The sequence below is a fragment of the Lactuca sativa genome, chromosome 7, assembly GCF_002870075.4.
Source record: "Lactuca sativa cultivar Salinas chromosome 7, Lsat_Salinas_v11, whole genome shotgun sequence".
Classification (NCBI taxonomy): domain Eukaryota; kingdom Viridiplantae; phylum Streptophyta; class Magnoliopsida; order Asterales; family Asteraceae; genus Lactuca; species Lactuca sativa.
The window spans coordinates 116031334-116057868 of record NC_056629.2 but is presented as its reverse complement, the minus strand read 5'-3'; the positions used below and the strand labels follow the sequence as shown (position 1 = coordinate 116057868).

Here is a 26535-nt window from a genome sequence, read left to right as displayed (position 1 = left end):
CCTATATTAAGCAGCGAGATCTACAAACAACCTATTAATTGTTCACTTTTAGATGTACTAGAACATGTTTCCCGCTTCCTGATATACCTCAATAATCAGGGACTTCCAAAATACTCCTTACTTTATATGAGCAGACATGGGAGAAGACAGATTTAGAATACATATGTTGTACACCCAGGTTGGATCTCTTCCAATCACACAAAGGGTGAAACATATGACTAACTAGAGTTTAGAGGGATTGAGAAGTAGAATGGTGCATATGTTGTGTACCAGGTCGGATTGTTAATCACGCAAAAGAGACAACATATGGCTAACAGATAGAAAGAATTGGATAGAAGGAGATGCAGAGGGATAGAATTGCATATGTTGCAGTCTAGGTCGGATCTTTCGATCACAGAGAAGAAGCAACATATGACTGACAATAAGAAAGCAAGAAAATAACCTTCTGCATACCTAATTTGTCCGAATTCCCCGGTCCCCCCATTAATACGGGAATTAAGGACAAAGTCTGTACATCGAGGAAAAGCTAAACCATGGTTCTAGATACAAATTATTTAGTGTAATCTGCAGATTCCCATGTATATCTCTCTGCTCAACCTACCCGAGCGTCGTATTGTCAGGCTAAATAGAACTATTTAGGTCAAGATTTGTCAAGTATCTAGATTCCTTAAGTCCATCTGAACCTAGTCAAGTCCATTTAAATCTTTCATGCCAACCAGCGCACCAAACACAGAGCCTAGACAATTCAACTTTGGTACTTTACACAAATTCAAATTGCCTGTTATCACCAAGTTTATATTACTTTCCAATACATCACCTACAGACCAACTATTTTTGGATTTTCTAATTTTTCTGATTTACAGTCCCAATACATCACCTATAGACCAACTATTTTTTGATTTTTTTTGTTTTGTTTTTATTTCTCCCCCTAAATTTGTGCATAGGAGAGAATGGAAATTAAATGCGCAAATTTAAACTATCCTAAAACAAAAATCAATCTTCGAAATGAATCATTTTCAAAAAGCCCACAAGCACATCGAATCGAGCTTTGTTAAACGGTTTGGTGAACAGACCTATCACATTATTAGCAGGGGGGACCTGTTCCAACCGAATGAGCGAACGCTCAAAACAATCTCTGATAAAATGCACTTTGATGTCGATGTGCTTGGTTTTTGAGTGTTGGACTGGATTTTTAGCAATTTGAATTGCAGCTTCGTTGTCACAAAAAATAGGGGTTTCTAGAAAGTTCAAATCGTAATCCAACAGCTGATGTTAGATCCATATGAATTGAGAACAACAGGCTGAAGCAGCAACATATTCCGCTTCCGTTGTAGAGGTTGAGACTGTATGTTGTTTCTTGTACTGTCATTACACCAGCCGATCTTCCAGAAACCGACATCCCCCAGAAGTTGATTTCCTGTCAAGCTCACAACCTCTGTAATTACTGTCAGCAAAAGCATATAAATCAAATTCAGAATTTTTCGGGTTCCAAAGACCCAATTTTGGGCTGCCTTTGAGATACGGAAAAATTCTTTTGACAGCAATTAAATAGGAGAGTTTAGGATTAGCCTAGTAACATGCGCACTGATAGGCCGCGAACATGATGTTTGATCTACTCGCGGTCAGATACATCAACGATCCGATCATCGACCTGTATTCAGTCTGATCTACGGACGCGCTTTCAGAATATGGAGTCAACAGGGGTCGCTCGACCATTGGCGTTAAGGCAGATTTTGTGTCTCTGAACCCGAACTTCTCTAGCATATCATCCACATAATTGGCTTGATGGATCAGGATTCCGGTTGAATCTTGTTTGACCTAAAGCCCCAAAAACATGGTCATCTCTCCAAGAGAACTCATCTCGAATCTCTTCTTCATAACGACTTCGAACTCCTTGCACAACTGTGGACACGTTGGCCCGAATATATTGTCATCGACGTATATTTGCACAAGAATCTGATCAGCACCAACATGCTTAATGAACATCGCTTGATCAATTGTCCCCCTTGTATATCCATGCTTGAGCAAGTGCTTTGTAAGAATTGCATACCACGCCCTTGGAGCTTGATGTAACCCGTATAAAGCCTTGTCCAACTTGTAGATGTGATTCGGAAACTTTGAGTTGACAAACCCAGGAGGTTGATCAATGTATGTTTCTTCCTTCACAACGTCGTACAGGAAGGTAGTCTTGACGTCTATCTAGTAAACCGTGAAGTTCATGTAAGAAGCATATGCAAGGAAAACGCAAATAGCCTCCAAGCGAGCAACAAGCGCATAAAATTTGGTTTAGTCTAGACCCTCAATCTCCTGGAATCCATGGACGACCAATCTTGCCTTATTCCGCACAATAACCCCTTAATCATCTTGCTTGTTTCGATAAACCCAGCGCGTGTCACAGGACTTCTTGCCTTTAGGTAATTCAATCAGTTTCCAAACCCTCAACTTGTCGAATTGATTCAGATCTTCATGCATTGCATCAACCCAGCTGGGCTCATTCAGTGCCATATCGATATTCTTTGGCTCTATTTGAGAGATGAAGCAAGAATAGAGACATGTGTTGACGTCTCTACTCTGTCTTCGCGTTCTAACATCGTCGCCCAACTGACCGTTGACGTTTTTGATCGGGTGATCGCGTTGTATTTTGGTGGGAAGCTCTTGGCTGATGTCATTGAGCATTACGGGAAGGTTGTTGATGTTGATGTGTCCGTCATTTGCTGTATCAAACACCTTGGATGATCTAGAATCATTAGAAGTGCTGGCCACATACTCATTAGTAATCGACTCAGGAAAGAGTAACTCCATGAAAGGATGCGTGGCAGCGGAAGTGTCTCTGATCATGAAGTCTCTTTCTGCGGGTGTCAGAGGAATGGCTTCATTAGTGGGATCGGTTCTTTGACATGGCAAACCTGAGGAAGTACTTGTAACAACTTCATCCACCGTAGGAGTCGTAGAAGGCACCAATGGTGGTCTGTACACAACATCTTCTTCTTCATCTTCAATAACTTCCTTCGAACCAGAGCAGGAACCAGACACATCATCTAAACACACATTGAATGATTGGAAAAGAGATGTGTAACCAAATAACCAATCTGGACCGACTCAGGCGTCCTTCTCATTCTCCTCCAACCAGTGCACGTCATAGGAGTCCATAATTTGCTTTGTTTTCATGTTGTAGACCCTGTACGCCGTGCGAGCTACATAACCCACAAAGTAACAATCATTATCCTTGGCGTTGAATTTGGGGTTGGATTCCAGATGAAGAAGGGTGCAAGGACAACCAAAGATACGAAAATGACTAGCATATGGCTTGTGACCGTAGAGAATCTCGTACGGGGTCTTCATCTGAGCTTTATTGATCAGGATACGATTTTGAACATAGCATGCCATGTTGATCGCCTCGGCCCAAAAGAAAACCAGAAGTTTAAAGTCACATAACATCGTCCTTGCAGCATCTTGTAGTGTTCAGTTCCACCGCTCAGCAACACCATTTTGCTGTGCGAACGACACTGTATTGACGCATTATCCCTTTTTCCGCACAAAAATGATCGAGAACGGCATTCTTTAATTCCGTCCCGCTGTCAGTTTTGAGGGCCTTCACCCGGTGATTGGTCGGGTTCTCTATCATCACAACAAACTTCTTAATCAGATCAGCAATCCCAGCCTTGTTAGAAAAGAAGAAGAATCACGTAAACCGCGAGAAATCATCTATCACTACCAGGCAATATGAATTTCTATTGATGCTGAGGACGTTGACCGGACCAAATAAGCCCATATGCAATAATTGGAGCACCTAGTTGATCGAATTAACCTGTTTTGGCAGGTGTGTCTTACTGTGATGTTTTCCTTGAGCGCAAGCCACACACTTTTCAAACGTGATGAAATCTTTGACATGAAGCCCACGCACCATTTCATTCTTTGCAAGTCGATTCGGGTTCTTTGCGTAAGCATGTCCTAGCCGATAATGCCACAGCATAACATTGTGCTCGGAAACCTTTGAGAATATCGTTGTTCATGTCAATGATATATGCATTGTCATCCCGTTTCGATTCACAAGAATCCATTCATCTGGGATGAAAATGCCTGGCTTCAAAATTAGACATTTTGTATCCGTAAAATGTGTCGAGTAGCCCTTGTCACAAATTTGAGAGATGCTCAACAAATTGTGCTTCAACTCGGGTGTGTAGTTGACATTCTCGAGTGATCTTTCCACCATCCCCTCCTGCAAAGGAAACATATCCCCCATTAAAATTTTGAATGTTGTGCAACTAGGAAATGTCTCCTATCATGTGCCGGGAACAACCGATGGCGACATTCCTCCGCAGCTGTTCCTGCACGATGAGCGAGATTAATTAGATTTTGGGACCCAGGTCATTACAACCCTGGGTTTACCCTTGACATTCATAGATTTATCCTTTGGATTTTTCAATTTTGAATTAGAATCAGATGCACCATCAGAAGATGACAGTGATTGGACAGGTTTAGATTTGGGAACTCACTGATAATTTGGTTTTGAAAAATTCACAGGTGATTTAGAAATATTTTTCTTATTCTTTGAGCATTTAGATTTTCGGCTAGGATTAGTCGAAGATCCAGACACACCCTTTGAAGGAATCAACCTTGGCTTAGCCTCATTCGATTTCAGCAAAACACATGTGGCTGGTTTAGTGAAAGCATGTTTGTTCGTTTTAAGATCAACTGTTTTCTTGTCATTATTAATTTTCCGATCATCATCACGAAGACGAGATTTCGAGGACGTTCTCATTAGAGACCTTCCTCGAGACTCTTTTCTCTTCTCGGTGTTGAAAATTGGACGAATGCCCTACTAGGACAGTTGTGAGCAATGTGGCCGGCAGTAACACAATTGAAACATATTTGCTTTTTATCATTAGAACCGGTACCGCCTTTATCAGATTTTGTGCTCTTTTTGACTCTTCTAACTTTCCCACACGTGCAAGTGTAGCAGTCAAATTTTCTGATAAGCGTAGAAGGTGTAGATGTGCAAGTTTCAGATTCAACAGATTTAACAAAGACAACACCACATTTATCAGATACATTAGAGTTTGACACCAAATCATCACAAATCAAAGTAGTTTTAACAGACACAGACTCATCACTGTTCAAAATAGGAACACCAAATTTAGACACAAAAATATTATCAGACTCAATCTTTCCATCCTCATGCTTTCCCTTGTTTACTGACAAATCTGCATGGGAAGTTGAAATGTTAGTATCTAACTCCCTAGCACTAGATTCTGTTACCTGTTCAGCAGCTGGTTTACCTTAAACCATAGATGGCTCTCGGTCAATGTAACATCCGGAATTTTAGCTATTATATTTATTCATTGTATTTCAAGTTTTGTGGAAGAACTCGACGAGTTGGTGCGTAGACTCGCCGAGTAGAGACACGAATCATTATCCGGGTGGATGGCTGGACACGGCGAGTCGCCCCGAGGACTCGGCGAGTCCATGCTGTTTAATGAAACCCTAATTTCTCGGGTTTGGGGCCTATTTAAAGGGCCTTATGGCCGTCATTTGCGGCTACCAGACCCCAGAGAGAAACCCTAAGTGAGATAGAGCGATTGTGAGAGGAAAGGAGCCATTTCTTGATCATTTGTTTGTGTTTTTGCAAATAGAAGAGGAACAAGACAAGAGGAGGCTGAAGAGGGTGCTAATCCAATGATTCCAGGGCTCAGAGACTTCATTTTGAGGTATTCATTCGACCCTTCTTCAGTTTATGGTGTAATTCCTAGAGTTAGGGCTTTTTAGCCCCTTTAGAGGAAGGTTATATTGAGTAATTGGTCCCTTCTCGTGTTGGTGCTGTAGATCTGGACCCAAAGAGGTCCAGAGACCCTTTTCCCTTGAGCTTTATGACTGTTAATGGGGGTTATAAGCTTAGGATGTCATTTTAGAGGTCATATCTTCAAATAAGGCCTTTGAGCCTTTGCATGAGCACCAAGATGTTAGCTTTACGTGATTATAATGCTTTGGGAAGCTGGATCTACGGTTTAGAGGAGTGGATCTGACCTTAGGAGGTCAGTTCAGCTTGAGCATGGCATGAACTTGCCGAGTCCGATAGCCAACTCGCCGAGTAGGACGAGGGTTTTCCCCGATAATCACACAGTTGGTGACTCACTGAGTTGGGGAAGTGACTCGGTGAGTCAGAGGGAATCTAGAGGACAAGGTGCACGATGGTAATCGCCGAGTCAGGAGCCGGACTCGACGAGTTGGGTCGGGACATTTCACAGATTGTGATTGGTGATGATTTGCAGAGTTGGGGTTGACTCAGTGAGTCGAATGAGGACTAGGAGAGTGGAGAACACGTGTGGACTCGCCGAGTCACAGTTGTGCACTCGGCGAGTTTGGTCAAGGTTGACCGCTGACTTTGTTAACTTTTAGGATTAGTCAATGTTTAGACCTTAGAGTCATCGGAAGGGTAGGATAGTCTTTTACCCTTCCTAAAGGATGTATAGAGAGAGAGAGGTTAGCCTAGCCCTGAGGGTTGTATTAATTAGAGTATTTATTTCATGTGATTAGGCAGGGGCTAGACCAGGGTTTACCGAGTCAGAGATTTACTAAGATATCCAAGGTGACTCTTCTCACTATACTTTACCTTGAGTAGGTAATCAGAGTTATGTGATACAGTGTTTGTATGCTATATATGTGTTATGTGCTGCACTGCATTATTCTATGTGATTTATGTTGTGCATGTTTACAGAGTCAGAACCTGAAGGTTCACAGAGTTTGGGTGCACGGACCCACAGAGATATAGCCTCGAGTGGTTAATATGTATTATATATGGTATTTTGGGGAACTCATTAAGCTTCATGCTTACAGTGTTATGTGTTATGTGTTTCAGGTACTTGTGAGGATCGCGGGAAGGCGCCGACCTGATCAGTACACACACAAGATTTTTATGTTATGAGATCTCGGGATTGATATATGTTATGAATTGAGTTTTAAACAATGATGTTTTTATGAGTAATGAATGAATTATGTTTTTATAAAATGCAAAAAATTGTTTTGAAATTTACGGCGTTACAAGTTGGTATCAGAGCCTTGGTTTGAGGGATTCGAGTACACCTTCGGGCGTATTTGAACTCAAACTGAGGATTTGAGAAATATTTTCAAAAGAGAACCAAGTTTTCTAAAAAGAGTAAAAGATTTTTTTTTTGGAAAACGCAGAGCGGAGTCGTGTGTACGATCAGTCAGCGCCCGAACGGTGATTTCCCAAAATACCTTTATGTTATATGCTTATGATATTGATATGATGTATTCTTGTGCTAGAGTGGGCTAGGTATTCCTTTTAGGACTAGAGTGGCCTGATTTGTGATGCCTTAGCTTAGGGGGAGGTGAGCTGCTATGAGATGCTTGAGAGTGAGTAGGTAGCAGTGAGGAGCTTATGAGAGATCTGTTAGAGAATGGATTATGCATAATAGAGTACTTGGGACTTGGGATCCTAGGAGGAGGACTTGGGGTGTATACTGACGCGGTGTGGACGGTAGTATTGGGCCCGTACTACTAAAAACACCGGGACGGTGTACAGTTCAAGTAAGAATCTTCGGGATGCCAGGGATCAAGGAGGGATGAGTTATCGAGTGCGAGTATGCTCGAGTGAGTTTCTAATATATCGTATGTTGTATTTCAGAGGTAGATCAAAGTGAGGACACGTCATGCGCCAGAGAGCAGCGAGACTAGTGATGAGGAGATCCGCCAGATCATCCATGAGGAGGTGGCTGCGGCCATCAGGGCAGAGATACCAGAGATGTTCGGGTCTATTAAGACCATGTTGATTGAGACTTTTGACGAGCGTTATGCCGCTCTTTCTGAGGCTGCTGTTGCAGCGGCCACCGCAACCGTCTCTGCTGCTAGGCCGCAGGGGGGTGAATCGTTGTTGTTTAGGGAGTTCAGCAACACGAAGCCACCAGAGTTTGATGGGACACGGGATCCGATTGCAGCGATGAGATGGGTATCTGACATTGAGGGGTGTTTCTATACATGCTCGTGCCCGGAGCACTTGAGGGTTCGGTTTGCGCTGAACCAGCTTTGCCTAGGGGCGAAGGACTGGTGGAAGTTCACGACAACACACTATTCTCCAGCAGAGCTTCCTGCGGTGACCTGGGAGAGGTTCACCGCCATGTTTCGTGATGAGTACGTTCCCTCAGTGGAACGGGATCGGTTGTGTGACAACCCGAAATTTCCATTTTGTAAGAACATTATCTATTCAATAGAAGCCAGACCAGTTTCAATGAATTTCAGACTTTTCTGAATAAGTTTGTGTACATTAGGGTTTATGTTTAAGGAGATATCAGGAGAGTGGATGCTCATGGGTTTGTGAAACTTGAGTATTTCAAAACTTCTTAATGTTAGAGTTCAATTCCGGAATAAAAATATTTTATGCCAAAAATATTTCAGGACTATAAATAGATTTCTGAACTAAATTCATTCATTATTCACATTTCCAACTAGAGAAAAGCCATTTTCTCTCTCACGGATCTTCGGGTTTTCATCCCAAATCGTGAGTACACTTCTCTAGTTGTTTTATAATGCTTGTTATATGCTTAATAACATAGATTACATGTCAAATATGTGAGATCCTGGAGTTTACCGCCCAAGAACATTCTTGGGGAGTAAACTCCAAAAAGAGGCTTAAGAGCTATCTAGTCCCATTTCCTTGATAAGTGACTAACTTAGGCTTGTATGTAAATAAATTAGAGACTAGAAAACAATCAAAAACACCAAGCTTTGGGTGTTTACGGCCCAAGAGTTTCTTGGACCGTGAAAACCAAATTCAAGGGCCTAAAGGTGCCCTAATCACTCCTAAGGCTTTATACTTTAATACCCATTTAATCCTAGATAATTTATGGACTTCAAAACATCAAAAGCACCCCTTAAAGGGAGTTTATGGCCAAGAGAATACTCATAGGTCGTAAACACCAAATAAGGGCACCAAAGTGTGCCTAGGGTCCTCCTTAGCCTTAAACAAATGCCTAGAAATTATCCTACTTGTGTTTGGGACTTGAAAGAATAAAATTACCCATCCCTTGAGAGTTTACGGTTGTAAACTCCAAAAGAAATGGTCTTTTGGCCGTAAACTCCTCAAAGGAGTATTTTAAGGCCCTAAACTACCCAAAGGATTAAACAAACAAGTTAGGCTTATTCTAGAAATCTAATAACACTTCAAAACACCAATTACCACCAAGATTGGAGTTCACGACCGTAAACTCAACGTTTTACGACCGTAAACTCCTTGTGTGGGGTTTATTGAGTAGTAAACACTTATATAAGGCCCTTTGGTACATTAAGCCCCTTTAGCCTTGTCCCATAACAACCTAGAAGCAACCCTTAGGACCTATAACACTTATACAAAGTGTTTACATGTTCCTGAGTGTCCCAACTTATTTCATTAAGTTATTATTTGGCTAATTAGTTATATATATGCTCATTATATGATAACTAGGCTCATGCGTGTGAACAAGTCTCCGTTTGCCACCTAGCACGGTATCCGATACTTCAATCCAATCCACTCACCGCAAGTGAGTTCATACCCCTTTAATTAACCTTTGAAATACTTTTAAATGTTTTAAATACTTTTATGGGGGGAAGAATACAAGTTACATACTTATAGTTATTATATCAATCACATGTGATTAATAACTAGAAAACCAATGATTTTATCACTGTTCAAACTGTTTATCAAACTGTACTACTTCAAAATGTTTTACAAACTCTTTTACTTATCAAATACTTTTATTAAACTTTGTTTTACTTCTTATAAATTGCATGCCCATATATGTATAGATATATAAGCAATGTTTAAAGGGCTTAGGAGGCCATCCGCCCTATTTCCTTTTTCTCGATTTGGATGAGATCTGGTGGGATTTCAGGTGACCGTCCGAAGGTCGTTTCAATATTAATTATATATCAAATATACATATATAGACATAAAAGTACTTCCATATTCATGCGTATTAGACACATCATTAGTAAGTTACCATCGGGGTAACACAGGATTATACTACTACAATTTCTAGATCAATGAGTCAGTTCATTCATGAGTCAATACTTATTACTATGAGTACATATACAACAATACTAGAAAGAATACATATACAACTATACTAGAAAGAGAAAATATACAACTATACTATACTAGAAAGAGAACATATACAACTATACTAGAACGAGTAACATTACATTACATATACATGAATACGTTAACAATTGTGATCCACTGTATCGGAGCATGCCTTAAATGTCATGGCCCGAGTTGTAGCCAGAATTCTCTTGGAGGGAGAGCGTGAGTTTGCGTATAGATCTATACTGGATTGACTATCCTACACCTTGCTGCTAGCTACAGCCGGACCTGCAGGTCTGCGGGTGCCAAACGTCATTCCGTTATTACGACCATTCGTATGCCGTTGTTACCGGTCGATAGTATGGTGCAATTTATCACATGGTACCTTAATATAAATCCGGTTTAAGGTAGTTAGTACAGCAGTAGTTCCTATAATACAACACTACAGTACTACAATAATTTACCCATTACATATATTTAGTGATTATTTCACTTAAACATTAATGTACAAACTATATTTTGTTAAATGATAGTTACACTTGGGAAATTACACACTTTTACAACAAACGAGCATACAAAACAGTTAAGCCTTGTTAGAAGGCTACTTTAATAGAAAATATAGGTTTTTCTGAGAAATTCAAACTTTTACAAACACTTACAAACATTTACTTACATATTACAAACTTACACTTGAGACATGGTCAAACGTTTTTGATAACAAACCTCGACACTAAAATACTTATGAACTCACCAGCTTAATGCTGATAAACTCTTTCAAAATAACTTGTATTTTCAGGTCATTAGTAGACAGGTACCGATGCCAGCTTTTGAGAAGATGGAGCGCATCCAAGACTCATCTTATTATTTTGATTTACATTATTTTTGGTGTCTATAACTGTACAGAACACGCTTGTATTAAATTATATATTTAATGCAATGGATGATGTTGTTTGCTTATTTACTTTTACTGTGTTGTGATATTTTACATGACGTCCTCCGCCCCAGAACGTTTCCGCCGTTCTTGGTTTTGGGGTGTGACAGATTGGTATCAAAGCATTGTTTATAGTGAATCAAGTATATCAACCCATAAAAGATATACTAAACTATAAACCCGTTAGGGATTAAAGCACTCTGACCCAGAGGCTATACTTTAAATATTAAAATATTTAATTAAGTATACTAGTCTGCATTCATACTAAAATCAGTGTCACAATGACAAGAACAAAAGTATTACGATTGTTAAATATCACAAGTGAGCTCAGGGATGTATGGTCAGTCCTGGGAATGGCATAGCCTGATCAACTATGCTAGTCCTAGGAGTGATTAGCATATGCCCTAGAATGGTTGTGATGTGTTAACAAGTTTAAAAACTTACCAACAATACCACAACAAGATCAGTAGGACTTAAACTTAAAATACTATAGGTGTATTTTGTACTACTAGCTACATATATACTATATTCTTATACCTCTGTTCTCGCGTAGATTTAAATGGCTGGATTCCATCACAGCAACCCGTACTTTCCAAATGAAGGCAATGCCGGGTGGATCGAAGAAGAGCCCGAGGATGAGCATCCAATCCCTTTGGATGATCACCTCGCAGAAGACTTTTCTGATGGATCCGACTTCGAGCCTGAAGTCAACAACCTACCGCTAGTAGGTCAAGCCCCGAACAACAACCCCCGACCAACTTTTCCAGGTCCTACACCCTTGTGGGAAACCAACTTGAATCGTTGGAGTGACGAACAGGGTCAACCCTTACCATACTTTGGGGACCGAAGCTTTTACAACGTTAGTGAAGGTGGTTCTGCTGACTGAGCTCTGCCCGTCATTATCCGCAGAATAGCTCGTAATGTTGAGCAAGGCCGAGCAGCCATCGACCGGGTCATGGAGATTGATGCCAACTCAGGTTTCAACACCGTCCGCATCCGCTGTCTTGAAGATGACATGGAACGGACCCGGAGAACCAATGAAACCCTACAGCAACAGCTGGCTGCCTCCCAAGCTGAAGTCTTAGAACTTCGAGCCCGCCAGAAGGCTCAGGAGCGAAACCTTCAAAAGGTGTTTCATCAAGTGTCAGACCTCAGGGCTCGCCTGAGGAATTCCCATCGCCGTTAGATGATGTCTAGTACATCTCTGTCTTTTGGTTAAAGAATAGCCTTTAACATCTGTGCTCTAAGTAGCACTTGTCTGTAAAATATTCCTAACTTTCAGTACTCTATTTAGGAATCTAAGAACTGTCAAACTTTTCTGTATGGTATGATGTAAGACCTACTGTTAGGTCGATTTTCCCTAAACTTATTACATCAGTAATACCAGTATTATTGACATCTATCTAATGTGTGGAAAAATCTGTACACTTGTGTTTTCCTACTAATACTCTTTGTTGTGATCTCAAACACTCATTCAACTGTTGGGCTATGATTAGATAGTCCATGTGTCACGCTCACCTTACTTACAAATTGATTCTTACCATTTTTCTTATCTTTATAAACTTATAGCTGAAAGATGCCTCCTTGCAAATCTCCCAGGAATAACCCTGCACCTCCACCGCCTCCTCCGCCTCTGGTCATCGATACTGCAGCCCTGAATGCTGACGTAGCTGCAGTAGTGGCAACTGCCATGGCTCAGTATCACTCATCTGATGCCAGCAGAGGTGGAACCCCTATTGAATCAATTCCGGTTGAAACCCCTATGCGCTCGAGAGAGTGCTCCTACAAGGATTTCACCAATTGCAAGCCGAAGTTTTTCCATGGCACCGGCGGAGTCATTGCCCTCTCGCAATGGTTCGAGAAGACTGAATCAGTCTTCGAAATCTGTTCATGCACCTTTGAGGGAAAGGCCCTGACGTGGTGGAACAGCCACGTTAAAGCTCTAACCCTCGTCGTAGCCAACGACATGGGCTGAGAAACGATGAAAGACCTCATGATTGAGGAATACTGCCCGAGGGGCGAAATCCAGAAATTGGAGCAGGAACTTTGGAACCTGACTATGAAGGGCACCAACGTGGTCGCTTATACCGCCAGATTCAGCGAACTGGTGGCCCTCTGCCCCAATATGGTTCCCACTGAAGGGAAAAAGATCAAAAGGTACATATGGGGGCTAGTGCCTCCGTATCAGGGGAATGTCCTATCATCAAACCCCGCTACCTTCGACAGTGCCAAGCGACTGGCACAGCGACTCATTGACCATGGAGTCAAAACCCCTGCAACAACAACCACCCTAGCCATCCCGAAACCCTCTAGACCCGCTGACACCAAGTGGAAGTTCTGGGATGACAAGAAGAAACAGCGAGCTGCTAAAAAGCAGCAAATTGTGGCTGTGCATGCCGCAATAACCCCTGCTGCTGATACTGCCCCGGTGAGGCAGTATGCTGGAAGTTTTCCTAAGTGCAACAAATGCAACTTCCACCACAACGACCCCTGTCATGAAATGCAGTGCTCTAACTGCAACAGGAAAGGACACACAGTCCGTTTCTGTAAATCCCCGACGAGGCCGATCACCCAAGTCCCCGGCTCTGGCGCGAGCCTGACCTGCTACGGATGTGGCGAAGCAGGCCACTATAAGAGGGACTGCCCTAAAGCAAAGAATGCTGGAGGAGCAGGGCGGGTACTAGCAATAGGCCACGGGGAAGCAGTTGCTGACCCGACAGTGGTGACTGGTACGTTCCTCTTCGATAACTCCTATGCATGCATTCTGTTCGATAGTGGAGCGGAGCGAAGCTTCGTAAACCATAAATTTGCTCGCATGCTTAAGCAACAACCACACACACTTAAGGAACAATTCACAGTAGAAATGGCTAATGGAAAAACTGAAAGTACGAATAGCATATACTTAGGTTGTACCCTAACTCTATATAACCATTCATTCCCAATCGACCTCATGCCAGTCTCAATAAAAAGCTTCGACGTTATCATTGGCATGGATTGGTTAAGTCTTCATCGCGCCGACATCATGTGCTACGAGCAAGCAGTCCGTCTAAACCTTCCGTCTAACGAAACTCTTATCGTCTACGGCGACAAACCCGGTGCGAGTCTTCGTATTATATCAAGTATTCAAGCACAGAAGTATTTGTGTAAAGAATACCATGCATTCCTTGCTCACGTCGTCGACACGAGCCTCGAAACGAAAGAACTAAAGAACATCCCAGTAGTGAGCGCCTTCCCCGGCATTTTCCTAGAAGAGCTACCTGGATTACCTCCGCAACGACAGGTCGAGTTTAGAATCGACTTAGTCCCAGGAGCTACCCCAGTAGCCAAGTCGCCCTACTGCTTAGCACCAGCTGAGATGCAGGAACTCTCTGGTCAACTTAACGAACTGCTCAGCAAGGGCTTTATAAGACCAAGTTTCTCACCTTGGGGAGCACCGGTCTTATTCGTTAAGAAGAAAGACGGATCATTCCGTATGTGTATCGACTACATAGAACTCAACAAACTGACGGTAAAGAATCGTTACCCTCTGCCTCGCATAGACGATCTATTTGACCAACTGCAAGGGGCGAACTATTTTTCCAAAATTGATCTGAGATCCGGATATCACCAGTTACGAGTACTAGAGGAGGATGTGTCGAAGACAGCCTTCCAAACTCGTTACGGACACTACGAGTTCGTGGTGATGCCATTCGGATTGACCAATGCGCCCGCAGTTTTCATGGATCTGATGAATAGAGTATGCCAACCTTACTTGGATCAGTTCGTCATCATTTTCATTGACGACATCCTGATCTACTCCCGAAGTAAGGAAGAGCATGGTGATCACCTGTGACAAGTTCTAGGGACATTACGTAAGGAGAAACTTTATGCGAAGTTCTCGAAATGTGAATTTTGGATCCGAAGAGTCGAATTCTTAGGACACGTGGTAAGCGAAGAGGGAATCCACGTGGACCCATCCAAAATTAAAGCCATTGAGAACTGGTCAGCACCGAAGACGCCTACTAAAATTCGTCAATTTCTAGGCCTCGCTGTCTACTACCGCAGATTCATACATAACTTCTCCCGAATAGCGAAACCTCTTACAACCCTGACCCAGAAAGGCGTGGCCTTTGACTGGGAAAAGAAACAAGAGAGAGCGTTCTAAACGCTCAAGCGAGCCTTGTGCACCGCGGCAATACTATCCCTCCCCGAAGGGATAGAAGACTTCGTAGTCTATTGCGATGCATCAAATCAAGGGCTCGGGTGTGTTCTGATGCAGCGAGGTAAGGCCATCGCCTACGCCTCGAGACAATTGAAGACACACGAAGTTAACTACACGACCCACGATCTTGAACTAGGAGCAGTGGTGTTTGCTCTGAAGATCTGGAGAGATTACTTGTACGGAACGAAAAGCACTATTTTTACCGACCACAAGAGTTTACAACATATTTTCGATCAGAAGGAGCTCAACGTGAGACAACGACGGTGGGTCGATCTACTCAGTGACTACGAATGCGATATTCGTTATCATCTGGGTAAAGCCAACGTAGTAGCAGACGCCCTAAGTCGGAAGGAATATTCTGGTCGCAGAGTCAAGTCATTGTCAATAACCATCCATTCGCACTTGTTTAAGCAAATTCAGGCGGCCCAACTGGAAGCCATGAAACCTGAAAATGTGATGAGTGAATCCCTTAGGGGAATGGACAATAATTTAGAAGCCAGGGGTGACGGAGCCTTATTTTTCATGAACCGGATCTGGACACCGAAACATGGTGGTTTCCGAGACTTGGTCATGACCGAGGCGCACAACACTCGGTATTCCGTCCACCCAGGTTCAGATAAGATGTATCTGGATCTTAAAAAGCTATACTGGTGGCCTAATATGAAAGCAGAGATTGCTACCTTTGTAAGTAAATGCCTTACTTGCGCAAAGGTTAAGATCGAGTACCAGAAGCCCTCCGGTTTACTGCAACAACCAGAGATTCCAGAATGGAAGTGGGAGCAGATCACTATGGATTTCATAACCAAGTTGCCCAAGACAACGGGTGGACTTGATACCATATGGGTCATCGTCGATAGATTGACCAAGTCTGCACACTTCCTGCCTATCAAAGAAACTGACAAGATGGAGAAACTTACGAGAACATACATTAGGGAAATCGTATGGCTACATGGTGTACCTATATCCATTATCTCTGATAGAGATAGTAAGTTCACCTTAAGATTCTGGCAATCACTACAACATTCCCTAGGAACAAGGCTGGACATGAGCACAGCCTACCATCCACAGACCGATGGACAAAGTGAGAGGACCATCCAAACACTGGAAGATATGTTGCGAGCCTGTGTGATTGACTTTGGAAAGGCATGGGATACTCATTTACCCCTTGTCGAGTTTTCCTATAATAATAGTTATCACACGAGCATCAAGGCTGCTCCATTTGAAGCCCTCTACGGCCGAAATTGCAGATCCCCTCTGTGCTGGGCTGAGGTGGGTGATACCCAATTAGCCACGGGGCAAGCTTCCGACAGTACTCTCACCGGTCCGGAGATCATTCGGGAAATGACAGAAAATCGTTCAGATCCGTGAACGATTGAAAGCCTCTAGAGACCGGCAGAAGAGCTACGTTGATAAACGAAGAAAACCTTTGGAATTTCAGGTGGGAGACCGAGTCCTTCTCAAAGTCGCACCCTGGAAGGGCTTGATACGCTTCGGAAGGCATGGGAAGCTTAATCCGAGGTACATAGGGCCTTTCGAGATTCTTGCAAGAGTCGGCCCCGTAGCTTACAAACTCGACCTACCTGACGCACTTCGTAACATACATTCTACATTCCATGTATCTAACTTGAAAAAGTGTATGTCCGACGAGACTCTTGTAATCCCACTCGATGAGATCAAGATCAACGAGAGCCTCAACTTCGTAGAAGAACCGGTAGAGATCATGGACCGTGAGGTCAAGCAGACGAAGCAAAGCCGTATCCCTATCGTGAAGGTTCGCTGGAACGCCAACCGAGGACCGGAATTCGCTTGGGAACGCGAGGATCAGATGAAACTGAAATACCCTCATCTTTTCGCTTAACTGTTTGTAACTTCTTATTTGCTTAAATTCTAATTTCGGGACGAAATTCCTTCTAACGGGGGGATGATGTGACAACCCGAAATTTCCATTTTGTACGAACATTATCTATTCAATAGAAGCTAGATCAGTTTCAATGAATTTCAGACTTTTCTGAATAAGTTTGTGTACATTAGGGTTTATGTTTAAGGAGATATCAGGAGAGTGGATGCTCATGGGTTTGTGAAACTTGAGTATTTCAAAACTTCTTAATGTTAGAGTTCAATTCCGGAATAAAAATATTTTCTGCCAAAAATATTTCAGGACTATAAATAGATTTCTGAACTAAATTCATTCATTATTCACATTTCCAACTAGAGAAAAGCCATTTTCTCTCTCACGGATCTTCGGGTTTTCATCCCAAATCGTGAGTACACTTCTCTAGTTGTTTTATAATGCTTGTTATATGCTTAATAACATAGATTACATGTCAAATATGTGAGATCCGGGAGTTTACCGCCCAAGAACGTTCTTGGGGAGTAAACTCCAAAAAGAGGCTTAAGAGCTATCTAGTCCCATTTCCTTGATAAGTGACTAACTTAGGCTTGTATGTGAGTAAATTAGAGACTAGAAAACAATCAAAAACACCAAGCTTTGGGTGTTTACAGCCCAAGAGTTTCTTGGACCGTGAACACCAAATTCAAGGGCCTAAAGGTGCCCTAATCACTCCTAAGGCTTTAGACTTTAATACCCATTTAATCCTAGCTAATTTATGGACTTAAAAACATCAAAAGCACCCCTTAAAGGGAGTTTACAGCCAAGAGAATAGTCATAGGCCGTAAACACCAAGTAAGGGCACCAAAGTGTGCCTAGGGTCCTCCTTAGCCTTAAACAAATGCCTAGAAATTATCCTACTTGTGTTTGGGACTTGAAAGAATAAAATTACCCATCCCTTGAGAGTTTACGGTTGTAAACTCCAAAAGAAATGGTCTTTTGGCTGTAAACTCCTCAAAGGAGTATTTTAAGGCCCTAAACTACCCAAAGGATTAAACAAACAAGTTAGGCTTATTCTAGAAATCAAATAACACTTCAAAACACCAATTACCACCAAGATTGGAGTTCATGGACGTAAACTCAAGGGTTTACGACCGTAAACTCCTTGTGTGGGGTTTATTGATTAGTAAACACTTATATAAGGCCCTTTGGTACATTAAACCCCTTTAGCCTTGTCCCATAACAACCTAGAAGCAACCCTTAGGACCTATAACACTTATACAAAGTGTTTACATGTTCCTGAGTGTCCCAACTTATTTCAATAAGTTATTATTTGGCTAATTAGTTATATATATGCTCATTATATGATAACTAGGCTCGTGCGTGTGAACAAGTCTCCGTTTGCCACCTAGCACGGTATCCGATACTTCAATCCAATCCACTCACCGCAAGTGAGTTCATACCCGTTTAATTAACCTTTGAAATACTTTTAAATGTTTTAAATACTTTTATGGGGGGGAACACAAGTTAAATACTTATAGTTATTATATCAATCACATGTGATTAATAACTAGAAAACCAATGATTTTATCACTATTCAAACTGTTTTACTTCAAAATGTTTTACAAACTCTTTTACTTATCAAATACTTTTATTAAAATTTGTTTTACTTCTTATAAATTACATGCCCATATATGTATAGATATATAATAAATGTTTAAAGGGCTTAGGAAGGCCATCCGCCCTATTTCCTTTTCCTCGATTTGGATGTGGTCTGGTGGGATTTCGGGTGACCGTCCGAAGGTCGTTTCAATATTAATTATATATCAAATATACATATATAGACATAAAAGTACTTCCATATTCATGCGTATTAGACACATCATTAGTAAGTTACCATCGGGGTAACACAGGATTATACTACTACAATTTCTAGATCAATGAGTCAGTTCATTCATGAGTCAATACTTATTACTATGAGTACATATACAACAATACTAGAAAGAATACATATACAACTATACTAGAAAGAGAAAATATACAACTATACTATACTAGAAAGAGAACATATACAACTATACTAGAACGAGTAACATTACATTACATATACATGAATACGTTAACAATTGTGATCCACTGTATCGGAGCATGCCTTAAATGTCATGGCCCGAGTTGTAGCCAGAATTCTCTTGGAGGAAGAGCGTGAGTTTGCGTATAGATCTATACTGGATTAACTATCCTACACCTTGCTGCTAGCTGCAGCCGAACCTGCAGGTCTGCGGGTGCCAAACGTCATTCCGTTATTACGACCATTCGTATGTCGTTGTTACCGGTCGATAGTATGGTGCAATTTATCACATGGTACCTTAATATAAATCCGGTTTAAGGTAGTTAGTACAGCAGTAGTTCCTATAATACAACACTACAGTACTACAATAATTTACCCATTACATATATTTAGTGATTATTTCACTTAAACATTAATGTACAAACTATATTTTGTTAAATGATAGTTACACTTGGGAAATTACACACTTTTACAACAAACGAACAAACAAAACAGTTAAGCCTTGGTAGAAGGCTACTTTAATAGAAAATATAGGTTTTTCTGAGAAATTCAAACTTTTACAAACACTTACAAACATTTACTTACATTTTACAAACTTACACTTGAGACATGTTCAAACGTTTTTGATAACAAACCTCGACACTAAAATACTTATGAACTCACCAGCTTAATGCTGATAAACTCTTTCAAAATAACTTGTATTCTCAGGTCATCAGTAGACAGGTACCGATGCCAGATTTTGAGAAGATGGAGCGCATCTTAGACTCATCTTATTATTTTGATTTACATTATTTTTGGTGTCTATAACTGTACAGAACACGCTTGTATTAAAATTATATATTTAATGCAATGGATGATGTTGTTTGCTTATTTACTTTTACTGTGTTGTGATACTTTACATGACGTCCTCCGCCCCAGAACGTTTCCGCCGTTCTTGGTTTTGGGGTGTGACAGGTTGGAACAGGAGTTTTTGACCCTCAAGCAGGGTACGGAGTCTGTTACGGTTATTACCAGGATGTTTCATGAGAGGGCGATGTTCTGCCCTGAGCACGTGTCTACTAAGCAGGCACGTATGAGCCGTTATTTGAGTATTTTGAGGAGAGATATTTGGGAGTTCGTGGCAAACTCCTCGTATCGTACATTTGCCGAGCTTCAGGCAAATGCCCGGAAGAGGGAAATCGAGCTAGAGACTCAGGCTAGGGAGGAGGCGGAGTCTCAGGGGAGGGATCGGCGACCAGCACAGTCCCAGCCGGTAGCCAAGCGGGCCAAGCCCGCTGATTCTAGAGCAGGAAACCAGAAGGGCCGCACGTGTGGAAAGTGCGGCAAGGGTCATGATGGAGTTTGTAGAGCTGGATCTTGCTACAAGTGTGGCAAGGAGGGGCATATGGCCAAGGACTGCCCTAAGGGGTTTGCAGTGTGTTTTCACTGCAATCAGACCGGACACTGGAAGGCCAAGTGTCCGCTACTGCGAGGGTCAACATAAAGAGCTTCTCAGGGGTCTGCCCCTGCTGCTGTTAGAGCTTCTGATAGTCGGCCGGTGAAGACCGAGACGCCGAAGGCTCAGGGGAGAGCCTTCCAGTTGACTGCGGAAGAGGTCCGCGCAGCGCCCGATGTCGTGGCTGGTATGTATTCTTTCATCTATTTATTTTAATGTCTGAGATTTTGTGCTTATATTATGATATGCGTAGGTACTTTTCTTGTGAGTTATGTACCTACTTTGGTGTTATTTGACTCGGGTGCGAGTCGATCTTTTATATCGTTGGCCTTTAGTCAGCACATCAGTATTAGTCGAGAGGCGTTGAGTCGACCTCTGAGAGTCTCCATCGCCGGCGTGAGAGCAGTGTATGCCACGGAGGTGATTCGAGGATGTGTACTCGAGATTTTCGGTGTAGAATTTCCTATTGATTTGGTCCCAATTGCGATGGGGGACGTCTGTGTCATCGTAGGCATGGATTGGTTGAGCAGATTTGGAGCAGTTATCGATTGCAAGCGGTAGCTGGTGACTATACGAGACCCAAGTGGGGGAGTTCTTACGGTGTACAGCGAGGGTACCCGTCCCAATTCAGCGTTTTGTTCGGCTGCTAGAGCGAGGCAGAGTCTACAGCAGGGCTGTAGTGGTTTTGTAGCGTATGTGATGGATACGAGAGTTGGTGCAGAGAGACCAAGTACGGTTGAGGAGGTTCCGATAGTGCGTGAATTCCCGGATGTCTTTCCCAAGGAGTTACCGGGTGTGCCTCCCGAGAGGCAGGTTGAGTTCCGCATTGATTTGATTCCAGGGGCAGCACCTACTGTCAAGGCGCACTATCGCCTTGCACCTCCAGAGATGCAAGAGTTATCCTCGCAGCTTCAGGAGCTGCTGGGGAAGGGGTTTATACAGCCGAGCAGCTCGACGTGGGGAGCACCAATCCTTTTCATGAAGAAAAAGCATGGTTCACACCGAATGTGCATAGATTATCGAGAGCTGAACAAGTTAATGGTCAAGAACCGTTATCCTTTGTCGAGGATCCACGATTTGTTCGATCTGCTGCAGGGAGCGTCTTGGTTTTCCAAGATTGATTTGAGATCTGGATATCATCAGATGAGGGTGCGCGAGGAGGATATCTAGAAGACCGCATTCAGGACTCGTTATGGGCATTACTGTTTGTGGTGATGCCATTCGGGCTCACCAATGCGCCTGGAGCGTTCATGGATCTCATGAACAGGGTATGCAGACCGATGTTGGATCGATCAGTGATTGTGTTCATTAACGACATTTTGGTGTATTCGAGATCCAGGGAACAGCATGAGGAGCATTTGCGATAAATACTCAGTATGCTGAGATCGGAGAGGCTTTACGCCAAATTCACCAAGTGCGACTTTTGGTTTCAGGAGGTGCAGTTCCTTGGTCACCTCGTTAACCAAAAGGGGATTTTGGTCGATCCGGCCAAGATTGCGGCGGTGATGAGTTGGGAGGTGCCGAAATCTCCTTCTGAGATCAGGAGTTTTTAAGGGTTGGCCGGCTATTATCGGAGGTTCATCAGGGATTTCTCCAAGATTGTTGTTCCTCTCACCAGGTTGACCCGGAAGGGTGTGGTGTTCAGCTGGGGCCCAGAGCAGCAGGCCTCATTTGAGACTCTTCGCCAGAGATTGTGCGAAGCCCCAGTGTTGGCTCTTCCAGAGGGAATGGAGGACTTCGTGGTGTATTGTGACGCATCGATATCTGGGTTGGGCGCGGTGTTGATGCAGAGGGGGCATGTGATCGCGTACGCATCAAGGCAGCTGAAGCCCCATGAGGCAAGGTATCCCACCCACGATCTAGAGTTGGGGGCTGTGGTGTTCGCCCTCAAGATTTGGCGCCATTATCTGTATGGGGTTCGGTGTACGATATACACGGACCACAAGAGTTTGAAGTATTTGATGGATCAGCCAAACCTGAACATGCGTAAGAGGAGATGGTTGGATGTAGTAAAGGATTATGATTGCGAGATCCTGTACCACTCGGGCAAGGCTAATATGGTAGCCGACGCCCTGAGTCGTAGGGCATAGAACGCCCCGATTCGGGATATTTGTATGAGATTGACGGTGATGACTCCGGTGTTGGACACAATCAGAGGGGCTCAGGCTGAGGCAGTGAGACCGGAGAACCGTAAGAGAGAGCGAGTTATCGGTCAGGTGTCAGAGTTCGTGACCGATAGCAGAGGGCTTATGACCTTCCAGGGTCGGATTTGGATACCGTTTGTTGGAGGAACGCGCACCATCTTGATGGAAGTGACGCATAGATCGAGATTATCGATCCATCCCGGGGCCACTAAGATGTTTTTGGATCTTAAAAGGGAGTATTGGTGGCCTTGTATGAAGAGAGATGTAGCGTGGTTTGTTGAGAGGTGCCTAACCTGTCGTAGGGTTAAAGCCGAACATCAGAGACCACATGGTAAGTTGCAGCCACTGGAAGTCCCAGAGTGGGAGTGGGAGCAGATATCCATGGATTTTATAACCAAATTGCCGAGAACGGCGAGGGGTGTCGATGCGATTTGGGTGATAGTAGACCGCTTGAAAAAGAGCGCTCACTTTCTCGCCATTAGTGAGCGTTCTTCCGCGGAGAAGTTAGCAGAGATATATGTGAGAAAGGTGGTATCGCGACATGGGGTGCCGATCTCGATTGTGTCAGATCGAGATGTGTGTTTCACTTCCAGATTTTGGAAGAAATTCCATGAGGAGTTGGGTACGAGGCTGCATTTTAGTACCGCATACCACCCACAGACTGACGGTCAGAGCAAGCGGACGATTCAGACGCTCGAGGACATGCTCCGAGCATGTGTGTTGGATTTTGGCGGAAGTTGGGACAGTATTTGTCCTTAGCGGAGTTCTCCTACAACAACATGTTGGGTTTTGAGCAATCTAACACTTCCTAAGTGTGCATGCAACCCTAATAAACCTTGGATCTATGTTTTCTTCTAAAATACATGCAAATAATAACTTCCAGGGTTTCTTCCTAACTAGCATTGCATAAGGATTATGAATCATAAAAGTACTAGTAGAAATACATACCTTTTGATGATGGTTGATTGTTTGGAGTTTGAGAGCCAAGCACCAATAGTGTGAATGCCTCAAATGGAATCACAAATCACCACAAACACTTGGAAAACTTTGAGAGAGTAGTATACTTTCTTGTGGAATCGGCCACCACTAAGTCTCACACTCCTAGTGTCACATTTCTTGCATCATATGCTTCTTTATATAGTGTGCATGGTTAGGGTGAAACCCTAATAACCCATGTCTTTTCCTTTCCAAGGATCCATGGGTTAAAAGCTCCATGGATCATCCATGGACTTTCATATTAGCTTAGCCCATTAACAAATGAGTATTAGCCCACACTATATAAAATATAATAGCCCATAATTTAATCAGTCTTCTTTTTAATCTCTAAATTAATTCATAATTAATTTAAGACTAAAACTAATTAAATAACATGACTTCATATTAATATATTATAACTTATAATATATTAATAAATCGTAAGTATACAATTCTCATAAAATTATCCATAAATCGTTTGGGTGAAGTGCAACCCAAATGGACCATGTCGGGTCGGGTCAAGTATGTACCAAATAAGTTATGGACTTAGACACATTATCCAACAGACTCCCACTTGGATAAGTCTAATAACTATATTTGCGTATGTTACTTCAGGAACCAACCAGCAATCGTAGCTCTCGAAAACTCTATTGAACTATGAAGCGCCATTTTAGATAAGTGATCATATAATCCTCTGTTCTCATGATATCAGCCGGACAAATACATGGAACAACGTTGTACTTATTGTCCAGCAGTTTTTTTCCCAATTTTCGATTTGTCTGACAAAGAACTTAATCGAACACATCAATTTAGTTCTGACCGGCAGGTACATAGGTCACAACAAAATCATCGAGGGGCCCAGATATCGCTTCTATTTCTAGAAGGAACAGATAAACTTCGACTCATATGCTTGTTCTACTACTTTTTGAATTGTACATAAAGGCACGTTTTATAACATCAAGTTACTGATGCGTTTACGTGCAATCAATGCACAACCAACTCATAGGTAACAACTCATATCTCTAGGTTTGAAGATTTATATGATATTACCGTCTCACGATCACTCGAGATAAATTCCATGAAGTGATACAAGTGAGCGTGGGTTTATTCCAATACTCATAACTTATGAGCACTCATGAATGTTGTAGCAACCATTGCTATGACTAAACCCATTTAGCCATCTACAAACTCGATTCATGACAGTCTTGATTCATACCTACTTCCAACATATGAACGACTGTGGAGTGTTTAAATAACTTAGTCATTCGGAAAGAATAACCTAGCTATTTTGGAAGTCAAAACATGCAAAGTGAAACACAATAATAATCGAATCCAATATGGTCTCAGAACCCTTTTGAATATAAATAGAACCACCTTTTATTTATCACCATATTGATTACACATTATTCATTGTATAATGTTTCAAACAGACAACTTAAGACTTGAATAAAAAACAACAGTCGTCCCATGCTCCTAACATGTACACTTTGGTTTTCTAAACAATAGTTATGCCATACTCCAAGTATGCACACTATGTTTGTCTATGATCCTTACATTGTGATGTAGATCAATTGAACATGATTCCAATGATACTCATTTCACAATCCCAAATCCTTATTGTAAATGTGAGAATCCCCGATTCCTATCATTTACCAAAAATTCTGTTAGATTTTAAACTTTTATGCAATGTTCCTCTTGTAATGATTATGCACAAAGTCACCAAAACCTTGTCACCAGTCATTACAGAGTATTCCAAAGAAGGTCAACTTCTATGGAACGGAAGTCTCATATTCAAAGTACATTGCTTTGAACATCCTTCTTGCATTAAGGTTTTCTAATCTCACATAGATTGAATAACTTCCACCTATGGAGACATTTCCATAGTCCCAGTTTGACTATCACTTCCGAACAAGAGTTACTTCTTTTCAGAACATGTCAATATGGTCCTTTCCGACAACTTACATCATATTTCAAACTGTCCCTGAGCAACCTATCTTTGGCGAACCTCAGATTTGTCCTCAACAATTGCTTAATCACTTTAGTCATATCCAGTTCCAGACTTTTCCCTTCTCAATGCCTTAAGCATTTGGAAAATTTAGAAAAGATGAATATTATAGCACATGCAATCGATCCTATATCTGAAGCACATGGGACACGATTCATGATGTTTGACATAAAGACATGATACTAGACCACTCTTTTGCTACAATACTTTTTATTTGCCATGTTTTCAAAATTTAACTATGAAGAGGGATGTCGTAATCATAATCAAATTTTGAAAACGCAATATATATAGAATTTCTTCAAGTTGAACCATTCCAACATAAAATTCATACATATATATTCTTGACTAAAGATGATTAAAATCTCAATCTAAGCTTTAGAATTGAAACGAAGTATAATTTCCTCTCCTTTAATTATAGCAAAACAACTTTTCAACCCCTGCAACTTCATGAATTGAAACTTTGTTTTCTATAATTAACATTGCTAACTTGCAACACTAAACATAATAATCATGCTCCCACTAACATGATGATTATCAGCATAACACTTATCCTCCCACTAGCTCTGACATATTTCCAGAAATCTGCTGGACTTCTGAAATTTAGATTCATACACCCTTTCTTAGACAGCTCACATGTGTGTCTAAGCAATTTCAAGAACTATGAAAAGGGATGTTGTAATCATAGTCTCAATTTTTTAGACCTTTTCCATTTCTCACAAGTCCATGTTAGTGTGCCGGTTAACCACACACGCTCCACTAACGACTTTTGAAAATGCAAATAACACAATTGATATCTATGTAAAATCTACTTAGTGAAAGCGTTTCCTCACCATCATTTTCATGAATCGGAGAGAAACCTTATGACACTTAGAT

General features: G+C 42.0%; 1 protein-coding gene across 1 annotated transcript; it reads right to left on the bottom strand.

Moving 5' to 3' along the window:
• Window positions 1-1818: 1818 nt before the first annotated feature.
• LOC111917686 (uncharacterized) lies at window positions 1819-4762 on the bottom strand. The gene is made up of 5 exons (XM_052765777.1): window positions 4523-4762; window positions 4052-4219; window positions 3832-3991; window positions 2383-3038; window positions 1819-2199 (listed from the first exon to the last, which is right to left on the bottom strand). Exons 1-5 carry the CDS (start codon window positions 4760-4762, stop codon window positions 1819-1821), a joined length of 1605 nt encoding a protein of 534 aa, XP_052621737.1.
• Between the last annotated feature and the right edge of the window lie 21773 nt (window positions 4763-26535).